The sequence below is a fragment of the Tyto alba genome, unplaced genomic scaffold (assembly GCF_018691265.1).
Source record: "Tyto alba isolate M040663 unplaced genomic scaffold, T.alba_DEE_v4.0 Super-Scaffold_23, whole genome shotgun sequence".
NCBI lineage: Eukaryota > Metazoa > Chordata > Aves > Strigiformes > Tytonidae > Tyto > Tyto alba.
The window spans coordinates 20,449,742-20,473,299 of NW_024881297.1; the positions used below are offsets into that span (position 1 = coordinate 20,449,742).

Genomic DNA, 23,558 nt, shown 5'->3' on the forward strand with positions numbered 1-23,558 from the left:
GGACCACGTACTTTGATACAGTAACTAGTTCATATGTTACTGGACTCTGAAGATGCTTAAGTGTCTTGAACTGGACACCCAAGGCTACTGAGTGTTCTAGTATCAGTGCCCCATGCTTCATGCATTATTTAGTCATTTGTAGAATGCAATAGTGTAAAAATGAACTATGGCTTCTAAATAACTTGGATAGTAACAAAAAAAAAAAATCTATGAGGAAACAATTCTGCATGAAGAGTGCACTTTGAAGAGTGTACACTAGGTAAGGAATGGTGCTAAGCACCCTTTGACCAATATCAAAACAAAACAGTACAGAGCTGTTTGCCAGAGGAGCTGTACCATTCTGTGCCCTGAATTGAGTCTGGAGTCCTACAGAATAAAACAGCAGATGATGAGATGATTACAAATGTTTTGGCCACACAAATGCCCAAGAGGGTTGGATTAAGTTGATACAGTCAACATTAATTCCAAGTGCCTCATTTTCTAATCCAGACAATAGCATTTAACATTGTTTTTTTTCATGATTATATATACATACTGCTTGCTTCAGTACTGCTCCTGTAGTAGTATCAAGTCTGTCAAGTTTCATTACCAAAACACCTCTCTGAAAATAATCTTATGATGGGAAAAGTTTATCATTTTGTACATCTGAAATGCTCACAACTGTGCAACAGAATACAGTGCAGGTGAGGATTTACACCACCATAAAAAGTTATGCTGCTGCCTCTCATTTTGTGTAATCTGTTGAATTTTTAATAGAATGCCATAATAATTTTTTTTTTCTCATTTGTCACACCTCTGCACTTTCTGACATCAGCAAGGAAGTATGTGGAAAACTTTTCTGAAGAAAGTTACAGCCCAGTTTGGTTCATAAAATATACTAAGGTAGCAAGTCTAGGAGTGGCAGAAATATTTGTACATATCTAAAACTGTTTACTTAACCAAAGAAAATTAAACTGCAGGCAGACTTTGAGGTTTTCTTGTCACCTGCTTAGGTTCCACTTTTAAGTCATAGCCCTGATGTGGGAAAATTACCAAGTGTCTAGTGAGAAAACTAGGTGCCCCCAGATGCCCATGTTTGCTTTTCTTCATAGGATAAAGCCGTGTACCAACAACCTGCACAGTGAGACTAAAAAAAAAAAGGTTTTTTTCATGAAAGCTTTCTTTGAAAAATTGAAAATATTTGTCCATAGGTCATTACTGTATGGAAACTTTTGTTTCTAATATAAATATACTGAATTCTTTGCTTTGCAGTCAGTTAAGCTCATACTGAAATCAGTGAGTGTTCTGTTCCATGTCACCCTTTGTAATCCAACATGTGTTACAGTGATTGGGAGTGTATTTTATTGCTGTAATGTTTCTCATTTTCTTCTGTTTGTTGTGCATTTCTGAAATCAGTTAAAATCTATTGTTTCAGATACAGATGGAAACATCAAGAGAAACACACCATCTGTTCAACAGTTTAGTCTTTACACCTATGTAGAAATGACCTGGTTACTTTCATAGCATCTTATCTTTCAATTGCCTCGAATTATGAGGGGACTCTGTTTTAAGATGTCTGTCTTAAAGACATACAAAATAATCAAGGACTCTTGTTTGAAAAGACTATTGTTATATTGATTACCCTATACAGGAAGCCTTCATCCGGGTAGTCAATCTGTAAGCATGGTTCAGTAAATTATTTTTCTCATAGCTGAGTTTTCTCAGCCTAAGTGTGGTTATTATAACATACTACCACATAAGTTTGTGCAGGTTTCACATGCACTGAAGTGAAAAACAGTTTGTTAAGATAATTACAAACAGGAATAGATTTTTTTCCTTTGAAAACTGCAGAGGATAACAGGATACTTGATTAGCATGCTATATAAAGAGAAAGTCTTTGCCTGCCATACTCAAGGAAGCAAATGTTAAAACCATGGAAATATCGTCATGTGTTTAGCCTTAGCTTGTAAAGGAAGATTTCAAGTCTGCTTCTGCAGAGATCCTTCCAACATAGTATTTTACTGAGCTTCAGAATTTTTCCTACTTTTTAAATCATTTGATAAAAAACCTAAAGTGCTTCCTTTAGTAAGCAACTGGCTTGAAAAGCACTTATCGAACAGAGCTCTTGAGTAATTCCAGCTCCTCCCTTATGTACACACATGCAAAGGCAATGTTTACTATAATGTAAGAACAGTTGTTATCATGGGTACTATGAAGTTGTGACAGTGGCTTTAAGTGTGCTATGAAATTTTTAGGCTCACATACTTTCTCAAGAGGTATACCACCAGTGAGTAATTCAGAGCTTCTGGATCCACAGGTGTTTGAAGATCTTGACAAGTTTCTTCTTTGTGTAACAATTCTATTTCAAACTGAGTACGCTCATTATAAAATAACATTATGCCAATCTGTGTAATTAGGATTTGCACTTGCCATGCTGAACTAGCAAAACGATCAGTGGAACCCTGGGTCTTTGACTTCACACAAAGAAAGTTGCATCATGTTTTGTTAAAAAGGCAAGACTGGAAGTGTGATCTTTTTAGAACCAATCGATCTTTTATTCTTAAAGGTATGGAATCTGGAAAAGGATCATGGAAAAATAGAGGAGAAAGATTTTTGTTAGTTGCAAAGAGTGTTGTTGTTTCACTGGTATTCCCCTACATCATAGTGTACAAAGGATTCCCAGCAGAGATGCTGGAGCAGCAGAGCATGACAGTAAGGCTGGTCCTTTGTTGAGGTGTCATCCTGGATACCTGATAAACAGTGCTCCTCCCAGATCTCATCATCTGGTGTCAAGTTCTCTTTAGAATTGCTTATAATCTTTTGTCAGAATTCACCTTAGCACTTTTGAAAACTCTCTTGTATAGGAGCTATCTAAGATAACACCAGCCCCTCACTTCCTTTTTTTTTGGTGCCTGCTGATACCTCAACTTCTTAGTACTTCTTTACTTCAAATACAAATTTGTGTGAATTATGAACATTCAACAGCCTTCTCCCAAAAAGAAAATAAACGCCTTGCCAAATGATTGCTGTGGTGACAGCCAAATGGGTCACTGCAGTTTTAGGGCTGATATTGTGTCTTGACTCTTGAATGTCTCATATAAAATAAGGCTAGGTATACAAAATAAATAAAATAAAACTAGGTATATAAAATTAAGGTGAGTGCAAGAAGACTTCAGACAAAAATTAACTGAAACCTTTTGGTGGCTGATCTCAAAAGGGCATTGGCTTGATCTCAAAAGTGAATTGTTAGTATGTCTAGAAGAGAAGTGAGCGTTCCCTCCTGCAAGTCTTGGTATGAGTGTATTGTAAAGTCCCATGCTATCATCCAGGTGCTTTTGGAACCAAGCAGCTTATTGTCACTGGATATTGTCACATATCTTAGGACATTGGCAAAATTATTTATTCCATAAGAGAGCAGAAAGCAAAAGAATGAGGCTTGCTTGTAAGAGATGGCAATGTTTACTCTGTAAATATTCCTACAGAAAACATTAATTGAAATATCTTTCTGCTTATTTCATAATATGTTATCTTCTGGTGAGCAGGAACATGGCAAGAGTGGTTCCCCTAGAGAAGGGGGGAGAAGTTAAGCAGTTATTTGTTCAAGAACTAAGTTTTGTCTTTTATTTTTGCAACAGAAATTTTAACTTTTTGTCTAGAAGTTACTCATCTCCAAAACAAAGCTTTTCAATTCAGGTTTTAGAACAAAAGGTTTATAACTGAATCAGAAGTTGAAAGTATATAATCCCTTGATTGAGGTAGCTGTTTTCATGAAAAGGCTGTCTACAATGTGAGATCCGAACTGGTGTAGTATAATACCTCCAGTATGGGACATAATTAAATGTGATAAAAAAGAACATAAAACACTTAAATTCCTCTTTTAAGGTGAACATACTGGAAGTATTGTTATTAGGAATGGCCTAAAATTCACTGTTAAATATGCTTACATAGTAAACATAACAATTGCATCTTGGTAGCCTTGTCATCTCATACTAAAATAATTCTAATAGCTTTTTCAGAAAACCATTTACAAAAGCACACTGCCCTTTCAAAGTGAAATTTCGTATGGGTCCTCTCTAAACCAACCATTTGTTTTCTTGACATTTCAGCTATGTTTGATATCATCATTAGCTTTTAATTTGGACCCATAACAATGAACAGCTCAACTTTCCTCTAAATATCTGCTTCACAAAAGATTACATTTTGGACAAAACCATTACTATAAGTAGACTAGTCTTCTGAAATAGTAATAAGAATTACAGACTTACCTGATTAGTAAAAAGAGTCCCAAAGGCAAGTTGGGTCCAAGCACTATGCATGTAGAATGATGTGTATATACGATATTGAGTTCAGAGTTGGACTTCAAATGGGATTTTCAAAAGATCTTAGCTAAGAGGCCTAGTGTCACTGGGGCTTTTCCTTTTAACTCTTATTGGTGCTTTAAAAAAAATCCTTCTGTCATTACTATAGTTCGTATGAAATACTTGTATTTGAACAACAGCAAAAAATCCAAATGTGATCAAAATTCAAATTTTCAGCATAGATACACTTCCTTTTCTTTTGGACAAAGTAAAGAGAAGATAGGCTAATAGCTGTATTTTATATTGCTGTCATAGAAGCTGGCTTTTTTCTTATTGCTGTAAAAATAAATATGATTTAGTTGACTTCCTTAGTGAGTTTTTGGGTTGTGCTGAAAATGAAAGTAATAACAAAATGATCTGAAGGATGTCAATTATACATTTCTGTCTTTCAGGTGAATTTAGTTCTAGACAGATGACTCAAGAAACTGAAATGTTTTGTTTCAGCCCACAACTCTCCTCTATCTCCTATTAACTGGACTTCTGTCTTTCTGGAGAGCTGGTTTCCTTTGCATGAGAACATATCCCAGATTTACCTCTTGTTTCTTCTTCTGACAATTAGAATAATAGTAATAATTATTTCTTACTTGGAAAGTGGTATGCCATATAGACATATATATGCTAGAAGTTAGATTTCAGTAATCCCCATATTTCACACAGGATACTCGGTAGCTGGTGATGAATTCCAAAAGTTTCTGACCTGAGCCTGATATGAACTGGTGGCCATGCTGTGTAAGCTGCTGTATCTTGTTAGTAGCCACATGCATCATAAAAACTTGTGGTGGAAGTACAAAACTGCTAAAAACCTCCTCATTAAGGAAATATTCCCAAGGTGGTAGCGTGAACAAGCACGGAAGTGTGACTGTAATTTACAGATGTGTTTTACAGGGCAAGACTGTAAGTAAAAACATGTAAGGCAACATGAGGCTGATTGGAGTTCTGTGTATGTCTCTAGCAGCACTACTTATCTTTGGTTGGGTATCTTTATTCCAAGTAGATACTAGTATCTTAAACTTCTATCTAAAATAGTGTATGTAACTTCAAATAAAACTTTTACTAGAGGGGAATGAGGGAGGGAGGAAATGGAAAGGAAAAGGGAAGGAAAGGGGAAAAGAAAGGAAAAGGAAGGGGAAGAAAAAGGGAGGGAGGAGAATTCATATTAACAGGATAGCATAGAAAATAGGTTTCCCCTAATATATACTGTCAGTCTGTACATGTAAGTGAAACCAAAAAATGGCAACCAAACCAAAGAAAAAAAAGCCCAAACAGGCAGAGAGGAAAGGGACAAGTTTAATGATAGAAGAAAAATACAGATATTGACAGTGGAAAACAGACAGAAAGGAGATCTCCAAAGGATTAAAATGTTGCTACTTTCTATTTCCAGGTAAATGCAGTATAATTATTTCTTGAGTTTTCCAAACTATTTTTTTTTCCTAAAATTTCCCATCATTATCCTGAATTTTAAGAGGGAGGTGGAGCACATGGTCATTTTCTTTTAATGCAGTCAGTATCTCAATCCAAAATTTTGGAGGCCCAAAATTCAAAGGAGTATTGGCTTGGTTAGATTTCAATTCCAGTCTGGTTTCTGCATGTACAACCAAGTGCATTCCTCTCAACTTTAGTTGGAGTTTGAGTTACCATCATGGGACCAAGCTAAGGAGATTTTGTTCACACTGGCAAATGTTTTCTTTATTGAGATAGATAGTTCTACTAAAACCCCTATGATATAAAAGATTCATAATCTGGTCTGTAACTAGCTGAATGTTAGTTTGAAGAAATGTATCAACAGATTCTGCCACCTTTATTTAGAGAGTGATGCTTTAATCTTTAGCTTCATGCTTGGGATGGATTTTCATACCCTTAGCTGTGTGAAACAACACCTTGTTTCAGACCTAGAACCACTGATGTTAACAGGACTGCTTACTGAAAAACATGTTAAACTATTTGAATATATCTCCTTGATTTCAGCGGGACTGTGTATTCACTTCAGTATTACATAGTAGATTTCAAGACCACAGACTTAAGAATTTTCTACAGTAGCAGTATTTCAATCCTTAGTCCCCAATATGTCAAGTAAAAGGTGAAAGTATAAGACCAGAGTAAAAAGATTTTAAGTAGGAAGAAGCACTGTAAAGCCCCAAGTGAAAATAATAAAATGTGTACAAGAGACCAATAGGAAGACATGATCATATTTATGATTTACTGTTAAGCGCTTATTTCTGTGGCATATACTACTCTGGTTGCAAGAATCAGTACTCTTGAATAGATGTATCCCTTCGGTTCTCAATCACTGTGCTTTCACAAGAAACTATTGCATTACATTGCAGATGCAAAATCCAGCTCACCTCTCTGACTGTTCAATAATTTTGATTTACTGGCTTCTATCTTACTTGCTGGATTCAAGGCAAACTTCGGCTAAAAATATGTCTCCACTTGGGATGTCAGATTTCCCCAAAATGGGAAATCTAACAATTTTTCCAGCTATCTTTCCACCTCTTTTAGTCTTCAGAACACTCCAGCATCTCTTACAGCACATACTCTGTGAAATCACAGAGGCAATTCATGATTTTGGATCACAGCTGATCCACATAGCTTACAACCTAAGCCCCTGGCCGATCAATCAGATTCCTGTGGAAGGACCTTTGAGCCAGGACTGATTCTGACCGAATTCAGTGGGGCTCTGTGCAGGCCAAAGGTCTATCCAGTTGTATTCTGCTAGTGATCAGTCAGAGTCTAATACTCTGTCTATTTTATGCTATATTAGTAATACATATTACTATTAATACCATTTAATAAGGCACTTCTTTAAAAAAGAAAGTCCTCAAATCCCTAGGTCATTAGAAGTTGGGGAGAGGGGCAGAAAGAAAGCTCTTCTCAATTAATTTGACATACCAGGAATATTGCTTACTGTTGTTTCTGTTGTAGTAGTCCTAAAGCAAAAACCTAGTGTCCTGCTTACTTAATACAATAGTATCTATTAATTTCAAGATGCTACGTGTATAAAGCATCTGATAATATGCATAAATGTGCTAAATTTTTTATCTATTTTGATTCCTTAAAAAAGTTCAAATAGTTTGGACCCAGATTTGAGGTGATACATCTGACATTATTAAATAAGCTAAGGAGTACTATTGGCACTGTTTGTGTGCCAGGTTACCACTGCAAACAATTGACTGCAAGCAAAATGGACACTAAGTTTCAGCTATAAGGTTTACTCTTCAATAATTGATGGCTTCCACACCTGTGCAGTGACGCCTGCTTTCTTTGCTGAAAATTTTGGCCTCGGAGCAGTAAACAAAGAGGATGTGGTGGTTTCTGGCTTAGAGAATGCAGAGTAGGTTGTAGGTGAATATGATTCATTGACTGGGATGGAGGCATTTGACTGGAACGAAGGTTGTGAACTGTAGGCTGGCACGGAGTACACTGAAGATGCCCGGACATTAGTAGGAGAGCCAGCACTAGGCGGTCTTAAAGGTAGAGCTTGCTTTGAAGTGGACAACTTCGATGTCTGCTTAATAGAAAGGCTTTCCTTAGTACTAGGAGGTTGAAAAGTAAATAAAGATGCATCAAGTTGATAAGGTTGATGTTTCATAATATCCAAAGCATTGAGACCTTTCTTAGGTTTTCTTTTTGTATTTTTGGTAGCAGCAGTGGACTTAGAGGCAGGCTTGGTAGCAGCAGGAGGATAAGATGGGCAGTGGATGGGATTATAAGCAACAGGTGGAGGTGCTCGGACATTAGATGAATATTTCCAAGAAGCTGGTAAAGAGGGAGTTGGAGATGAGGCTCGTGCCATGTTTGCCTGCACAGTGTCTGAATCTACCACATACTTCTCCATTCGAGAGTGCCTTCTGGCAAATAACTGTGCTCCTTTTCCACTCATAGCTGGTGGCATCTCAAAGGGTGGCTTTGTTCCTCCAGCACTTGGTGTGACTGGTGTTGTCTTGGGTGTATGGTTGGGACTTGCTAGTGTTGCCTGAGGCCCTTTGAAAGGACCAGCTAGGTTGAGAGTACTTGGGGGGTGGTCAGGAGAATGAGGATACTGTGGAGATTTGAGTGGTGCTGGATGTGCTGCCTGAGGTGAGGCTGGTGCTGGGAAAGAAGGCGCCTTGTTAGAAGCCACAGCTGGAGGTGACCAAACTGGTGAAACTGGAGTACCAGCACTAGGAGAGACCTTGAGTGAAGGCTTTGGAGCAACAGGAGGGGGGGCCTTTTGTTTAGATGCTTGAGTCTGCATGAAATTGCAAGCTTCTGCTCCCAAACTGAGGTAATCTTCTTCAGGTCCTGACTCAAAACCAGCTCCAGTACCTTTTTTGCCCTCTGCATTGTGTACAAGGGACAAGAGGGCAGGATTAGGACTTACTTTGGGTGCTTCTTTGAAAGTGAACATAGGTTTTGAAGTGCTTCGTCTCTTTGCCTCTTGCAGTATCCCAGTTCTTTTGGCTGGCACCGCAATCCTTTCATCTCTGGATGCTATGTGTTCTGTTGGCTCGGTGAGTGACCACACAGCTGGGGCAGCTCTGCTGGCTACAGGAGCTGAAACAGGTCTGTAGAAAGCCTCAGGCGGTGGGCTGATAGAGCAGTAAGGAGGTGGTGCTGGTATATCTGAAAGAGGACTAGTGACATTTCTTATGGGTGAAAATGGTGCAGCTGCTCGGTTTTGAACCCCAGAAGAGAAGGGTTTAGCTGTTTTATTCAAAGATGCTGCTTTTTGAGCTTCAGAGGACTGAAAAGAGAGGTTTGTGTCTGGTGCTAAGCCAAAGCCATTTTGTTGTACCATTTTGCTATGATTCTGCCTCATGTCTGTGTAGCTTTTGCTCACATAGGTCTGCTGTCTTGACATTTCTTCCTCTTTTGTTTGATAGACTGAAGAGCTTACTTTCTGGAAGTTCTCTGACATGATGGCTTCCCTTCGATCCTCTGTATGCACTGTGCGTGCCTTCATCTCCTCTTGCTCAGCTGTAATCTGATCCATCCTCTGCCGTCTCTTGGCAAACATGAGGGCCCCTTTACCTGTGCTCTCTGGAAGTGTCTGCATCTCGTCTCCACTTTTTACCTTCTTTTCAACCTCAGGTAGACCACTGTCCCAGTCAAACTTCACAATCTTACCGTCGTTGTCAATGTCAGAGAAGAAATCTTCATCTATTTCTGACTCGCTTGTTGCAAGCAAACTTACTTCAAAAGTGTTTTCTTTGTCCCCTTCTTCACCTTGACCTTCACCCTCGTCTTCGTCACGTTCTAACTCCCCGGTACCGTAGCTGACTAAAGTATATTTCCTCGCCCTTTGACGACGCTTCTTGAACATCAACACCCCCTTGGAATTGGGATTGGGAGCAGCTGTCAGCAGCAATGCAATACTTTTACATTTAGATTTGGCTTCTTTGACCTGCTTCTCTGACAGACTCTCACTTCGTCGGAGCCCTGTGGAAGGAATCGAAGCACACATTTAATTGCATGCAGCTCACAAAGGTACAAGGAGACCACCAGAAATAGTTCTGCATTTATCTGTACTTAAATTTACCCACTGTCCCTTTTCCCCATATTAAAACATATATTTTCATTTGTATGGAGAGGTCATTATACTCAAGCTTTTCCCACAGTATCAACTGTGTTGTAAATTCCATACCCAGCACTCCTTAGAGCCACACCCATGCAAGGTCAAAGGCCGCATCACTTTCTTTAGGACATCAACAGGAGCATTCCATGTGCCTTTATTTCTAGTGTTCTTGATTTTTATTCCCATAAGTAATCTCAGCAGCAACGGGCAGATGATATTTTCTCATTTATTCAGTTTCTATGGTCTGGTATTCACCAAGTGTTTGACCACAGTTCCGAGGCTTACAGCAGACATTCCCAGCCAGCCAGGCCCATGACAGCTTAACATCTGAGACCAAATAAAACTGAGTGAGTTCTGTCTGATTTTGGCAGCAGCTTCTCCCATTTATGTGTTTACTTTACTCATATGAATTACAAAATGTGTATAGTAGCTAAAAGTAGGTATGCATATATGTATTAGCTATTTAAAAACAAGTTTACATTCAGAAAGGCTTACACAGGAACTATTAGCATTGACTTTCAGCCCTCTGGAAGACATGGGAGTTTGACCACAGTACTCAATGGAAGCAGGTTTCAGTCTTTCAACAAGAGTTACTTGCCTGAAACATAATCCAAAATTATACAGGATGTAAGAACTCCAGAATATTTAATTTGAAACTGTGGCAAGAATGAATACATATTTAAAAACTGAATCAAGGAGGCTCAGCTAACTTCTCAAGGGTATTCTCTAGCATAAATCAGTAATACATATTTCTTAAAGCATAAATTGTTTTCATCAAGTCATGTGGAACAGGAATAGATGCAGCTGTGAAGCTGATCGATGCATTGTACGTCAGCATGACTGCTTCCCTGTTATTTGACATGGAGCATGTGCCTCATGGGGCAATGCTCGTCAGGTGATGTCCCTCTTTCTTTCCTTATAGTCTACCACCACATCCCATGAATGACAGCCCAAATAGCTTCTCCCTTTGAAAAAGCTAGAGTTAAAGCTGCTCCTACCTAAATCAGTGGACCCCTTCCACTTAATTTCAAAAGGAAAAAGCGTGCCTCTGATATGTGAAAATAGAACAGTAAATTATTAGTATCTTTTGCAAGCATAAATAAAGCAAATTTATTAAAGAAAGCCATGTGATGTATTTTCTAGTAATGATCCTTTTAGCCATGTCAGTAGATGGAGTCTGATACTTCTCCTATTAAAGACAATTGGAATTTTGCCATTATGCCAGATGACAGCATGACTGGACCAATGGTTCTCACAAGAACCTATAAAAGAGTAAAGAACATGGCACCCGAACCAGCAATTTGTAACGCTTTATTGTGAGAGGGCCAAATCACCAAATCCTTGGCTCAGTCCTTTGATGATCTAAATGCTTACAATAGTCACTGAAGGAATTTTCCAAAAGTATGGGCTTTAGCGTTAGAGTGCATCTGCAAAAAGAAAGCATGTATATTCGGTGCTTTCAAATAAGCTCCTTGCACCAGCAGTGAGTGTTTTTTCTGGGAAGGGGATTCAGCAGGTACCCATACAGTTCTGTGGAAAGCAAAAATTTAAACTTAATTTTGCTAGAGTATTTTTTCTTAATTCATCTGGATAGTTACTTAATCAATAGTTTCAAAAGATGGCAGAAGAAATATTACCTGTTCAGGTAAATATAATCTGATTAATTTTCATATATTACTAAATTTCTGCTAAAGAGATCAAACACCTGTAATAAATATTCTTCTCTAGTTTAGACTTAAGTGTTGCATTATAACTTGATTTTACAAAAAATGTGCATAGTATTTACTGCACACATTATTCCCCTATGCTTGGCAATTTGTCTGTTCTAATGTGTTGATAGGATTTTACTACTACTACTACTGATGATGATGATAAGAAAAGCAAACATTTTTATAGAATAAATCAGTGGTTCCTAAGGGTAATGACCTGCCACTATGTTAGAAGGAAGTGAGATTGTCATAGTTGAGATGTGAAAGGGACAGAATCTATGTCCTACTTGAAAGAAACTACATGTTTTCATGTAACATGTAGTTCATTCTTTGTACTTTTGCCTTATTAGACAGGCACTGCAAATAATTCTCTAAGAAAAACAGGCACAGTCACACAGTTGGTTCTAACTTTGCAAGCAAAATGTAAAGCATGTGCACTGTTCTTTCATGCTTCATTTAATATGCCAGAAATATGTGGATTGCATACAGACTCTTAGGCATAAGTAACTGCTTAATCCACTCGCCAATAAGATACAAATGGTTATCATGCTAAAAATATGCTTACAGAGGAATTAGCAGTGGGTTAGCAGACTAATTCCAACACTGCATATGAAATAGCTTGTTGCTACAGTGTATCACTGCACACATTCAAACACTTTTGACGTACTGCTACTAAATCCCCAGACAGGATTCTTAACATTGTTGGGAAAGAGCAAGCAACCAATGGAAAGGTCCCAAAATAATTAAATAATAAATAAATAAATAGCTAGATAAATAAATAAATAAATAATCTGTATCTACACTCACTTAATTAATATAGGATCCAGTTGCATGTTTACTTTCATGTAAACTTCTTGGACACAATTTGAAGCTGACCTCTGGGTATGGGAGTCAGAAGAAATAGCATGTTCACTTTACAGTCTAGGGAAGACTGGCAAAGCTGAAAGGATCATATAACAGTTATACACATGCTAGTGTCTGTCAAAATCTCTTCTGCAGACAACATCAAGCTTTTCTACTAGCCTTTTTTATTAACTTTTAAGAGCAGTGGCATGGCTTTGATTTTAGATGATGCAAATGACAACACAAAGTTTTGCTATAAAAGGAGAAATCCACAGGATTTACTTAGACATGTGCAAGCAACTTGCTTTTTTTGTTAATATTCTACAGATTGTGTCTGAATATACATTAGAAGACCAGCATAATTCAGCCCTTTTTGGAGATGTAAGTATTTTTATTTGGACAAGGTAATGAGTTAATTTCAAAGTTGAATTCTACTAGGCAAAGTTATTAAGCACAGTTAAGGCATGGGTACACTCTTGGCTCATCACCAGGAGCATTGTATTACTCTGAAAAAATATATAAAGCAAGAACAGAAACATTGTTTAAAAAAAAAAAAAAAAAAAAAAAAAGAGGGAAAGTTAGACAACTGTAGAAAAAACCTCCAAACATTTTTTTCGAATGCAGTCTAAATTCTGAAATTGGGCTTAAAGTTACAAAAGATACCCTCAGGCATTGCAAATGATTAGATGGGACATACTTACTTGCGTGCCTTGCCCTGTGCTTGAGAGGTCTGTGATCCCTTTCAGAGTGCTGGTCGTCTTCTCCCTGCTCTGTGCCTTCTGATGTGATTGCAAAGGAGAGGAGGGAAGGAGGTGCTTCTGACTGCCCTCCTTCCACTTGAGAATCAACACACCCCCTTTCAGCTAGAGACCTGGGTGCTTCCTTCTCCCTCTCTGAACAGTCTAGGATCACCTCTACCCTGGGGAGAGATGGAGCAGCACCTTGGATCCTCTTGACCTCTTTGCCACTAGAAAACTGGACGACTTTGCTTGACCACTGGATGTTGCCCTCTTTCACGCCCAGGGGAATTGCGATTACAGGGCTAGTCCCGTCTTGTTGTACACTGGGTCCTCTTCCTGAAGGGGTGCATTTTTCTGCCCCTAAGAGAGTCACAGCAGGAGCACTGGTGCTCTTGTGCGTGTCATTTGAGAGGGACAACTGCAGCTCAACCATAGTACCTGGTCTTCTTTCTTCTATTTTCCCTCTGAAGGCAGCCTCGTCTGTCACTAGCACTTTGGAGGTGCCTATCGCTTTAGAAGTAATTCTGTGGCTTTGTGTAGTCTCTTGTTTTGTTTCAGAAAAGTGTATGTTGCTTTCTCCTGCTCCCTGGTGAGTCTCGCTGTATATCTCTGTGATGCATAAATCTCTATGGGGTATCTCTTTCGCTGCACTAATTTGCAGTGTAGTACTCTCCCTATAGTCCTCATTTTTTATGTTATCATGCTTTCCATTTTCTCTTTCAGCACTCAAGGTTTCATTTATTCCATTGGAGGATCTGCACATACATAAACAATTCAAGAAATTAAGATGCTGTAAGCACAGCAATTGTAAGTACAGTTACAAAAGCAATTTCTAAATAGTACTTTTTCCCCTATATTAATCGTGGTACCTGCTAACAAGTCCATTTAAGTAGAATAATTTTCCCAGACTGTAGAGGTCTTAAATTGAAGCACCTTTCTATCCTTCAAAATTCTTCAACTTAACGGTTCAGTAAAAGGGAAATAACACTACTGTGCTAGAACTATGACCCTACTCCCGTCCTTCTGCAATGTTGAATTATATCATTCTTAACATCAGTATGCTTTCACAGACACATTCTGTTATAGTGTTTCCAGACAAATGCTGCTGAGACTTCTGGGACAATACTTCTTCATATTTTATGTATGCATGAGAAAATTAACTTTGCATGACACCAGAAGAGTGGTTGATTTTTGTCTCTGTGGCTACTACTGCAACTCTTTTAGGCACCATGCTCACATCTAGTTCCTGTCCCAAATAGCTTATTCTCTAAGGAATAGATAAGTACTAGATGAGGACTAGAGGAAGGGGAATGAATACTTAAAATACACATTCAAAGAATTCCTGTGAGCATCATCATCCTTATATATCATGGAATAATTTAAACATTCTGGGCCTATTCCAGTGATACAGTGTGAAAGGGTACTGAACCCATACAATATTTCCGAGTCATTAAAAAATATGTATTTCTAATTGGCAAATGTTATTTTGACTTCCTGAAGCCTACTGTGCACCTCAGTACAGCTCCCTTTTTTAAATTATTAATTCCCCTGGCCCAGTTAGGCTGTTTTACTGGTGTTAGGCTCCTAGTCTACTGTGTACCTTCTTCTTTCAGCACTCTGGGCCATACTGACTACTATTAATTTGAGAAGAAACCTTTTCTGTGCAGCAAGACTGTAGCATGTTATTAAAGCTTTCTGTTACTAGAAGGTAGCAAAGCACTTTTTCAAATGAGGGAAGCGGTAGGTACCCTCAGTAAAGTATTAATATCAAGTATCATGGAAACTTCTGAAATCAAAAGCAGGTCTCAGGTATTCTGAAACTTTGGAACCCCCTACAAAGAAAGGTTGGAAGAAGCAACAGAAGAAATAAATCTGTCAGGGCACTGAGGAAACTTCAATATTGCTTGCTTTTCTAGCCATGCAGCATACTGTGTGTAGAAGTCTAGGTCTGCCTCAAATAGCACAAAATGTGTAACATCCATTAAGCCACATATGGAGCTACATAAAAGTCAGACAGATTTTAATATCGGGAGCTCCTTGTGAGTGCTGCTGGATTCCATTGTATTATGCTATTTGGATGATCAATTGTACTGCTCTTAAGTACAGATACATTTCAGAAATCTGTAAACATTTCCTTGTAAGATATAAGACTGGGGGCTGGGCCAGCCAAATGTTAGCCTTTATTGGTAGCTCAGTGATTGTGTGTATGTGTGAAAGAATTCCACCTTAAAAGGCCCTTGCTACTTATAGATATACTTCTACTCTATTTAGACATAAATGTGTATCCATGTGCCAAGAGGCACAATACTGGGTCTCATCTCCTTTTTGTCATTTAAAATTCTGTTTTGTCAAATTATTATTTTTACTCCAGGTCTTTCCAGCTCACTGCAGGAACAACACCCCTGGTGTAATTCCAGGAAGGAAGCAGAACTCATGGAGTCAGCACAGCAGGGTTTGTCTCAGAGTCATGTTTTACTCCCTACATGGTGCATTTCATTTCGGTATGCACAGAGCACACTCCCTACTTCCCCCTAGAAATTGCCTTTCTAGACTCAGCAGTAGCCCAAGAGTTGAAAACTGGTGTGAAAAGGGCAGGCTAGTGTTTCTGTTTCTGTCCCCACTGTCCATGGTTCCCGGATACATCTGTTCAGCATTTGTCGGGAAGGTCAGTAAGATGCTCTCCCACATGGCATCTGGAGAGTGCCCGCCCTTCGGGGTGTCTCTTTCCTCTGATCCTGTAAACTGAAGATTTTGTGGGCACTGCTGGTCAGTAACTGACTGTGGTTTACAGGGGATTGGGAAAACTTTTTGTAGACATCAAAGACCAAGTAGTGTTTTAAAAACTACTTTGAAAGCCTAATTTTCCTCCTAGTAAGCTTACTAAAAGCAGAATTAGGCCAACAATGAATGCCTGTGAAAATCTCATCCTTCATGCAAATAATTCAAGAACAGTCAGAAACTTCCTGAGGAGACCCATTCTTCACTGCCAGCAAAGATGTTTGGATGTAAAGGTCACCATTGGAACACCATTTTAATTAGGCATTATTCTTTCCTCATGATTTCTAGTGTTTTCTTGAGATGTCTGCTAACAAGTGGCTGCTCAGGAAAGGAAGGATTTGTTTCTCATTGCTCTCAAAGGATGCCAAGGCACTTCCTGAAAAATCCTTCTGGTGATAGTACTGAGAGGACTACTACCCACAAAGGGGGTGGTAGGGGAGAAGAAGTGTTTCAGTTTATTCTCCCATACCTTAGAAGATACTGACAGTATGGGCTGGGAGTTGGGGAAGATGAGCTGATGAGAAGAAATACAAAGATTCTCATGGTGAATTCCTTTAGAACATTTCAGTTACTTTCAGAGTATTGAGCAACTGCATTCTTCTTAAAATTTCTAACAGGCACAATTTCGTTCCATGAAACACTGAATTATGTGACCTAAGCACTCTGTTTTGGTTCTGATTTTCAGGGTTGTTTTGCTATTTACCGTATATTCAAGCAGGGGTGATGGAGTGAATGGAAGATGTGCTGTCACTTTCAGCTAGAGCATACTGTGCCTTTCAGACCAACTGAAATATCAGTTATAGAACAGCAACAGGCAGAAGTCAAAGCATATGGAGTTTTTTCTATGGCTGCAAAGAAGACAGCTGGTCAGCCACAAATACCATTTTTACAAGTGCAGTTCCAGTAGTCATGGTATGAATTAAAAACAGAAGAATGCAGATATCACATGTGGAGCATTCAAACAGTACACTGCTGAACCAGAAACAAGAGCTGTGCACTATGGAGAAGGTAAGCTGTAATCCTCAGCTATCACTGTTCCCCTGATCTCATCACATTGATCCATTACTCAGCCCAAGACAACATGCACAGACAGGCCATGCAGAATGACTGTTATAAATAAAATTGAGAGCATCTTGTTTTGAAGGCAGACTGTAACTTTGAACTACTAAACACTTTAGGAAAGTTCCTTTGAGTGGGTTGCAGAAACCACAGAGGAATTTCACATACTGTTTAGGCATCCCTGGTAACCAGAGTCAAGTGCCTTTTTTGCACCAGAGTCCTTTCAGCCTTTCCAGTGACCCTTCTCTGTTAGCTGCTATGATGAATCCTGACCCCTTCCATCCTCCTGGTCCGGTCCATGGGAGAACAGACAGGGAATTGCAATAGCTCAGGTGGGAGCCATAATTCGTTACAAGGGATGAGGAAATCTCAGGCCTTTTCTTCCTCCTCCTACCCACACTGAAGGCAATTCAGAGTTCATTTTGTTTGAATTCACAGTCTGGGGAGAATGTGCATACTGTAGGTGAGTCTGAACTCAAGATTGCATATATTACACTGATGACAATTACAGAACAGTCATTGGGATAGACTGATGTTCAGTAAGCAGTAGTGCTGGCTTGCTTGCAAATTTACATGAAGGTTCTCTAAGAAGCTTGAAGCTTTTCAAAGAAAACTGAAATTCACTATCACTATTTTGTAAATGGAGAAGCTGAGACCCAGAGAGCTGTGACTTGCCCCACCTCATCTAGTGAAGTGATAACAGCTACAGAAATAGAATTCATGATTTCCAGACCCTCCCCCTTCTGACTACTAACACATTTTGCCACCCAAGAAGACCATTTGCTATGTCATTATCAAGGCATATCTGTGTAACACACTTTCTCCATCTATACAGCCTTTGCTTTTTGTAAGCCTCACTTCCCTATCTGTGGGGAATAACAACACTTGACTACTTCAAAGGGAGGAAAGAATATTTGAACTCAAGACTCTGCAGTATGCAGATATGGTAGTGGATACCTTGTAAGTATTATGAATACTTAATAAGAAATAAAATCGTTACATTTGGAGACTGTACTTTTAATTCTGTGCCTGAACTGTGCTCTTCAAATTTTATCCATTTATTCCTTCAGATCAAATACTCTGTCTTCCTTTTCCATACAGACAAGCAGAGTTACAGACATTGTTAAGAGGACTATCAGAAGCTCACAGTATAAGTTTGCAAAATGAGTGCATTCATAACCAGCATTTTCTGTGTGGTTCACTGAACAGAATTGCACCAAAGCATTCTGAGCATTCCTGTACCTCTTGATAAGCATCTGCAGGACGTCCGTCAGGCTTTCCATCAAAACAATAACTTCAGCATAGGTTAAGTCTCCACAAGGCTTGCCATTGATAGACACCACCTCATCTCCCTCACACAGTCCAGCCTTAGCTGCTTTGCTCTTGCTGCGAACCTACAATGAGTCAAAAACAAATTCCAAATTGCACAATTAGTGTTCATTTGAAAACACCAGCAACAATGTCCTCAACTTACTTTTTTCTGTACAAAAGAAAATGGATCAGTAATATTGATCATAAATAAATTTCTAGTAACACAAATGAATAACTTGTCCCAGCTGAGGTTAATACTGTTCTGTCCAGTAATAACAAACACAAAACTTCTGCTTTACTGAGCTTGTGAGCTAGATGTCAAACAGGATGGAATTTTTTTTTTTTTTTTAAACAGGAGACATAGAAGTTTGGAACAACAATTCATTGATCAGAGTTTAGCAGAAATGCAGAAAATCTCATTGATTTCTCCCAAAATGAAAGACTGCTAAAGCTGAAGTCTATGCCAAGATTTTTAAAGAAGAGTGCATAACCTCAGGCTCTTCTGGGCAGAATGTCAATATCTACATGCTGTTAGGTATACAGACTTCTGGTATGCTGGACACTTTTCCTTAGATGCCCAACTGTAGGTTTAGTTGCCAAACTATAAACATCTGAATCACTGGAGATCCTAAATCCATGTTTAGTCATCTGAATAAGTACCCTGATTTATTAAAGTGAAGACATGCCTGTTATGGTTTGACCTTTCCCGTTAAGACCTCATTCAAGAATCTTATGTAGCTCAGTTTTTGCTGTTTCACTTCTTTTTCCACTGGCAACATGTTATAACTTATCACAGTCCTTGTATAACAAAACGTAGGCAGCTTTAACATCACTCAAGGTATGCCATACAGTTGACTGCTATTTTTAAAGTGAATATTTGGCAAACAGTATGTTATATTAACCAGGATGCTTGCAGGAGTCTATTTTAGAATGACACATACACATAAAAGGGCTGTCCTTGGGTTCTTTGCTCTCAGACTGCTACCTGTTGGTGTGACTACTTTGGCCTTATACAATATGCAGTTGGTGGGTTGATACATTATCCTTATTAATTCTCATAGCATTTTTAAAGAAGTAGTATAATTCTACCGCACTCACAGCAGCAGTCAGTCCCCACTCACTCTAGGAAAGTTACTTCTGATGCACACCAGATTTGAGGGTGCAGCTGTCCCACAGACTCATGGAATTATCCCAAATATGCTATTAGGCCACTGGGTTTGGTACCTAAGATGCATTTCTGGAGGCAATTTTGAAAAGTTTCTTAGAGTCAGGTTGATATGTGGAATAAAGAGTGAGACTGCACGTTTTTCTGTGGCAGGGCCATAGATCTTTGTTGTTTCAATTTACACATACCCATATGTCATACTATGGCTTTTTTGAGCAGTGAAGAAGCAGAAGCCTGGTGCATACAGAATCCAGTTTCTACCTTGCAGAGTCAACATTTACAAATATGGAGTGGTATGCTGCTCTGTTTATCTCCCTTAGGCAAGAGCATAAACATCCTTGTGCTTTGGGAAGAAATGACAGTTTAAACAGTGTTTAGAATGTTTTGCTTCATATATGAGCTAGGATTTGGGTTGAGGTTTTGTTGTTGTTTTTTTTTTTTTTTTTAATGGGAGTGTATGCTATTAAAATTTTACAAGACATCTTAGACCTGAACGTAAATATTTAATGGGGATGCTAGGAACAATTTAGTGACCCTTTTTCAAAAAACATGGGAACAGCAATTATAGCGACATATGAACTCTGAAATAGCATAACGTGATACCTAGATTGTGAGAAGAAAAATTATCTTTGTTTCTTTATTAAGTGTCTTGAGAATTCGGGGTCAGTCCTGTCACAGATTACCATTACAGATGTCTCAGGAAAGAAACTGTTAACCATTCCACAACTTCAGTGATTTATATCAAAAAGCAGAAGTATAAATGCACCATGTTAATAGGTCTACATAAATTTCTAGACAGCTCAACCAGCTTCGTAATTTTTAAAACAGACTCCTTGGTAACATTCAAAGAAAATAGACAAAAGTGTTGAATTTCCTTTTAAAGTTCTTGAAAAGGCCTCTCAGTCCATTCTGATGTCTTGTGAATTGTTGAAAGATCACAACTGTGAGAAATTTGGACCTTCATACAAAAACTCAACCCCTTCTTTGACTGGTCACACAGGTAAGAAATTACTGTAAGTCACTATACCTCACTCTCTGATGGTATTTCATTTCATAGGCACATTAGAAAAAATTCCCTTTCAGTATTATATTTCCAGGTTTATCTATATAAATCAGACCTTTAACATGATTTTGCCATTGAAGCATCACACTGCACATGCTGTACATACTAATGGTTCTCCTGACTCATCCTTTTTCCCGACCTCCCCCAGAAACACTTCTGCCTCCCAAGTTTGAACAATGTCTATATAAAATCACCTCGGTATTATCCTTTTTTTCTTTTATGTTTCTGTTGGTGGAAGGAAAGTGAGGAGCAAGCACTGACAAAAATGAGTAAGGGCAGGCTGTATAGTAAATTATAGCAGGCTGCTGCTAGGATAGAAATATACCATCATCACTTGTGTTATTTTAGCCTCAAGGTATCGCCAGCTTACACAGCAATGCATAGACTGCCTTGCCGGGCAAGCTGTAAGTGGTTTTTGTTTTGTTTATTTGTCTTTACTGGAAACCCACAAAAATGAACAGAAAATTTACTCATGTAAATCAAAACATTTCAGATTTCTGGGGAAAAAAGAAGCACAAGAACAAAAAAAAAAAATCCCAAGAAGATCTGTGGAAATCAGGGTCTTCTTGGTAAAATAAGTTTAGTGGACAATTTTCTCTCAAAGGAAGTTCTTGCAGAAAGCCACTGACGAGCCCACTGGGAAACAAACGCTGCCTTTGTTAGCAGAAATACAACTTGGTCATACAGGGGAGAGTAAGAAAACTTTATCCAGTTCTTGGGAACTTAAAGGAAGGCATAGTTGGTTGAAAAAACAGAAGAGATTCTTTCAAAACTGGGAAGTGCTCTTGCCTTATAGTACAGCCCAGGCTTTCTCAGTTACTTGTTTATCCTATTTGCTTTGGGCCAGAGTTTTCTTTGGGAAGCAAAAGTGGTTTTTCCCATAAAATTTGTGAATGTTTGTGAGGATTTTCTCAGTTTTTCACTTGCAATATCAGTATAACACAGCAAAGCTAAGCGCTGTACCATCAGTGCTGAACCTGTCAAGACACCAGCTCGTCCTGGGGCATGTTGAAGAGCTTTAGCCCACTGTCCCTGGTGCTGCCTATAAGACAGGACTTTTCCTTAGTATTATTCAAGTTATATATCAGGCACTTGTTAGAATGCTTTGGTTGTCTTCCAATCATAAAATTTCCAATGAAATGGCAATGTAAATACTTACTCTGAATTTGAAAAATTTTAAGGAAATCATTGTGCAAGGTGAATTGGCACTGCAGCAGTACTGACCTTAGTCAATGCTGCGTGTGCTCTGCCAATAAGGAGTTTTAGACTTCTGAATTTTGAACAGTATTAGTGTTATATATAAACAGTTGTACATAAAGACTTCAGGTTATTCTGAGTCATTTGTTATAATATTATCTAATTTCAGGTGCTGAGATTGCTATTGCTAGAGGGTGTGAAGAAGAGTGCTACATTACTCGGACAGTTTACCTGAAGTACGTAATTTCTTTTTGCTCCCAGATTACTCCTGCATCCAGAATTTCCCACTATCAGGAGCATCCCTTGCTGCTTAAAATGTCAAGTACTGTGCAATTCCTAATATCCACAGATACTAATCTTAGAGGAAACTTGCTTTGTGAAGAAATTAGCCTTGATCTTATCTGAGCACCATGAAGGAGTCAGGACCCTGCTGTGAGCAATGGTGGTGGCACTGCTCCCTGGGACAGAAAGCCACTGGGGCTGGTGGAGGGCTCCTCAGCCTCTCACCTGCCACCTATTTACAAACTGCCGCTGCAACGAGGGACTGGGGGCGGTGCAGAGGCTCTTCAGGAAGGTCTATAAAGATCTGTGAGGGAGTATGCTGTGGAGGGTGTTGTGCTGCACTGCTGAGAGATTATATCCCAAAGTACAGGTATGTGGGGTAGAAGTATGGGATGGTAACTTGCTGTGGGTTGGTGGTAGCTGTGGGGCACTGCTGCGGCTGGAGTAGTCATGGGTGCTTGCAGCACATGGTAATTTCAGTCAGCTTCTTAACTGGTGAAGGATGTGTAAACTGAGGGATACACAGTGGCTGTGCTCATGCTAGTGTGGGCAAAGGAAGGGTTTTGTAGAGAAATGTAATGCTGAGTGCACTGAGTGTATTCTGTAGTGGTTTTACCTTAAACTGGCTCTAGTCTCATTCTGTTACCTGGAGACTTCTTGCCAGGTGGCAGGTATTGGATCTGCTCCTTTGATTTAATCTGAAATCAGTTTAGTTTGTACAACTCAAAACTGTTCAATGCTATGAAACAACATGTGGTAAATCAGAATAATAGGGAAGCTTGCTTCAAAAAATGTAATCCTAATGAAGCTAAAAAGCTAAAGTAGATGCACCTGTTGCTTGTTGTGGCTGCAAGTAGATGCACAGACAGCAACTGGGACTGTTTACCAGCTGATGATCCTGGTTGTGTGTCTGAGCCCTATAATAAGCAGATCAGAGAGCTGAGGTATGTTGAACCTGACAACAAGGTCAATGAGTTGTAGTGTAAAGTGAGTCAAATGGACTTGTGGCCATTCTACAGTCCTGGTTCTCCAGTTGTGCAACTAAGAAATTATTAGGATATTTCAGTCTTGCTTTTACCAGTGACTTTTGGAAAAGATGATGTATATTTTAATTTTATTCTGATGTGCTGGTAGGAGTGCACACCTATATCTGGGTTGTGCATTTAAGTGATGTGCTTCAGATGTAGCCTGACTGAGCAATAGGGCTCAATGGTTGCTGAGACTGACTGAGCAACCAAACTGAGAAAAGAAGCAATGTGAGCATAAGCACGATCCGATTAGCCTAAACTTTTAATAAAGTAAGACTTCTGTGGCTTTAAAATATATATATATTTGCACAGTGATATTCTCAATTCAAAGCAAGCTTTCCAAACCATGAATTGTTCTCAGAACTATGTACTGATCCTTTTTCAGTTTACCAGCAGCTTTTAGGCAACAGAACAGAAAATATTGCCACTAGATGTAGTAAAAATACACTTCCTTGCTCTTTAAGTTTCCTTGCTCATACAGGCAGAGTAGTT

The 23,558-nt window shown here is 38.9% G+C and overlaps 1 protein-coding gene across 3 annotated transcripts in view; it reads right to left on the minus strand.

Moving 5' to 3' along the window:
* SYNPO2 (synaptopodin 2) overlaps window positions 1-23,558 on the minus strand; it is a 95,846-nt gene that overhangs the window by 14,136 nt on the left and 58,152 nt on the right. For all 3 annotated transcript variants that reach the window (XM_032997644.2, XM_032997643.2, XM_032997642.2), the window contains exons 2-4: window positions 18,263-18,414; window positions 13,145-13,938; window positions 7,576-9,755 (exon numbers count right to left, since the gene is read on the minus strand). In XM_032997644.2, the coding sequence (XP_032853535.1) occupies window positions 7,576-9,755; window positions 13,145-13,938; window positions 18,263-18,414 (3,126 nt within the window). The remainder of the gene's footprint in view (window positions 1-7,575; window positions 9,756-13,144; window positions 13,939-18,262; window positions 18,415-23,558) is intronic.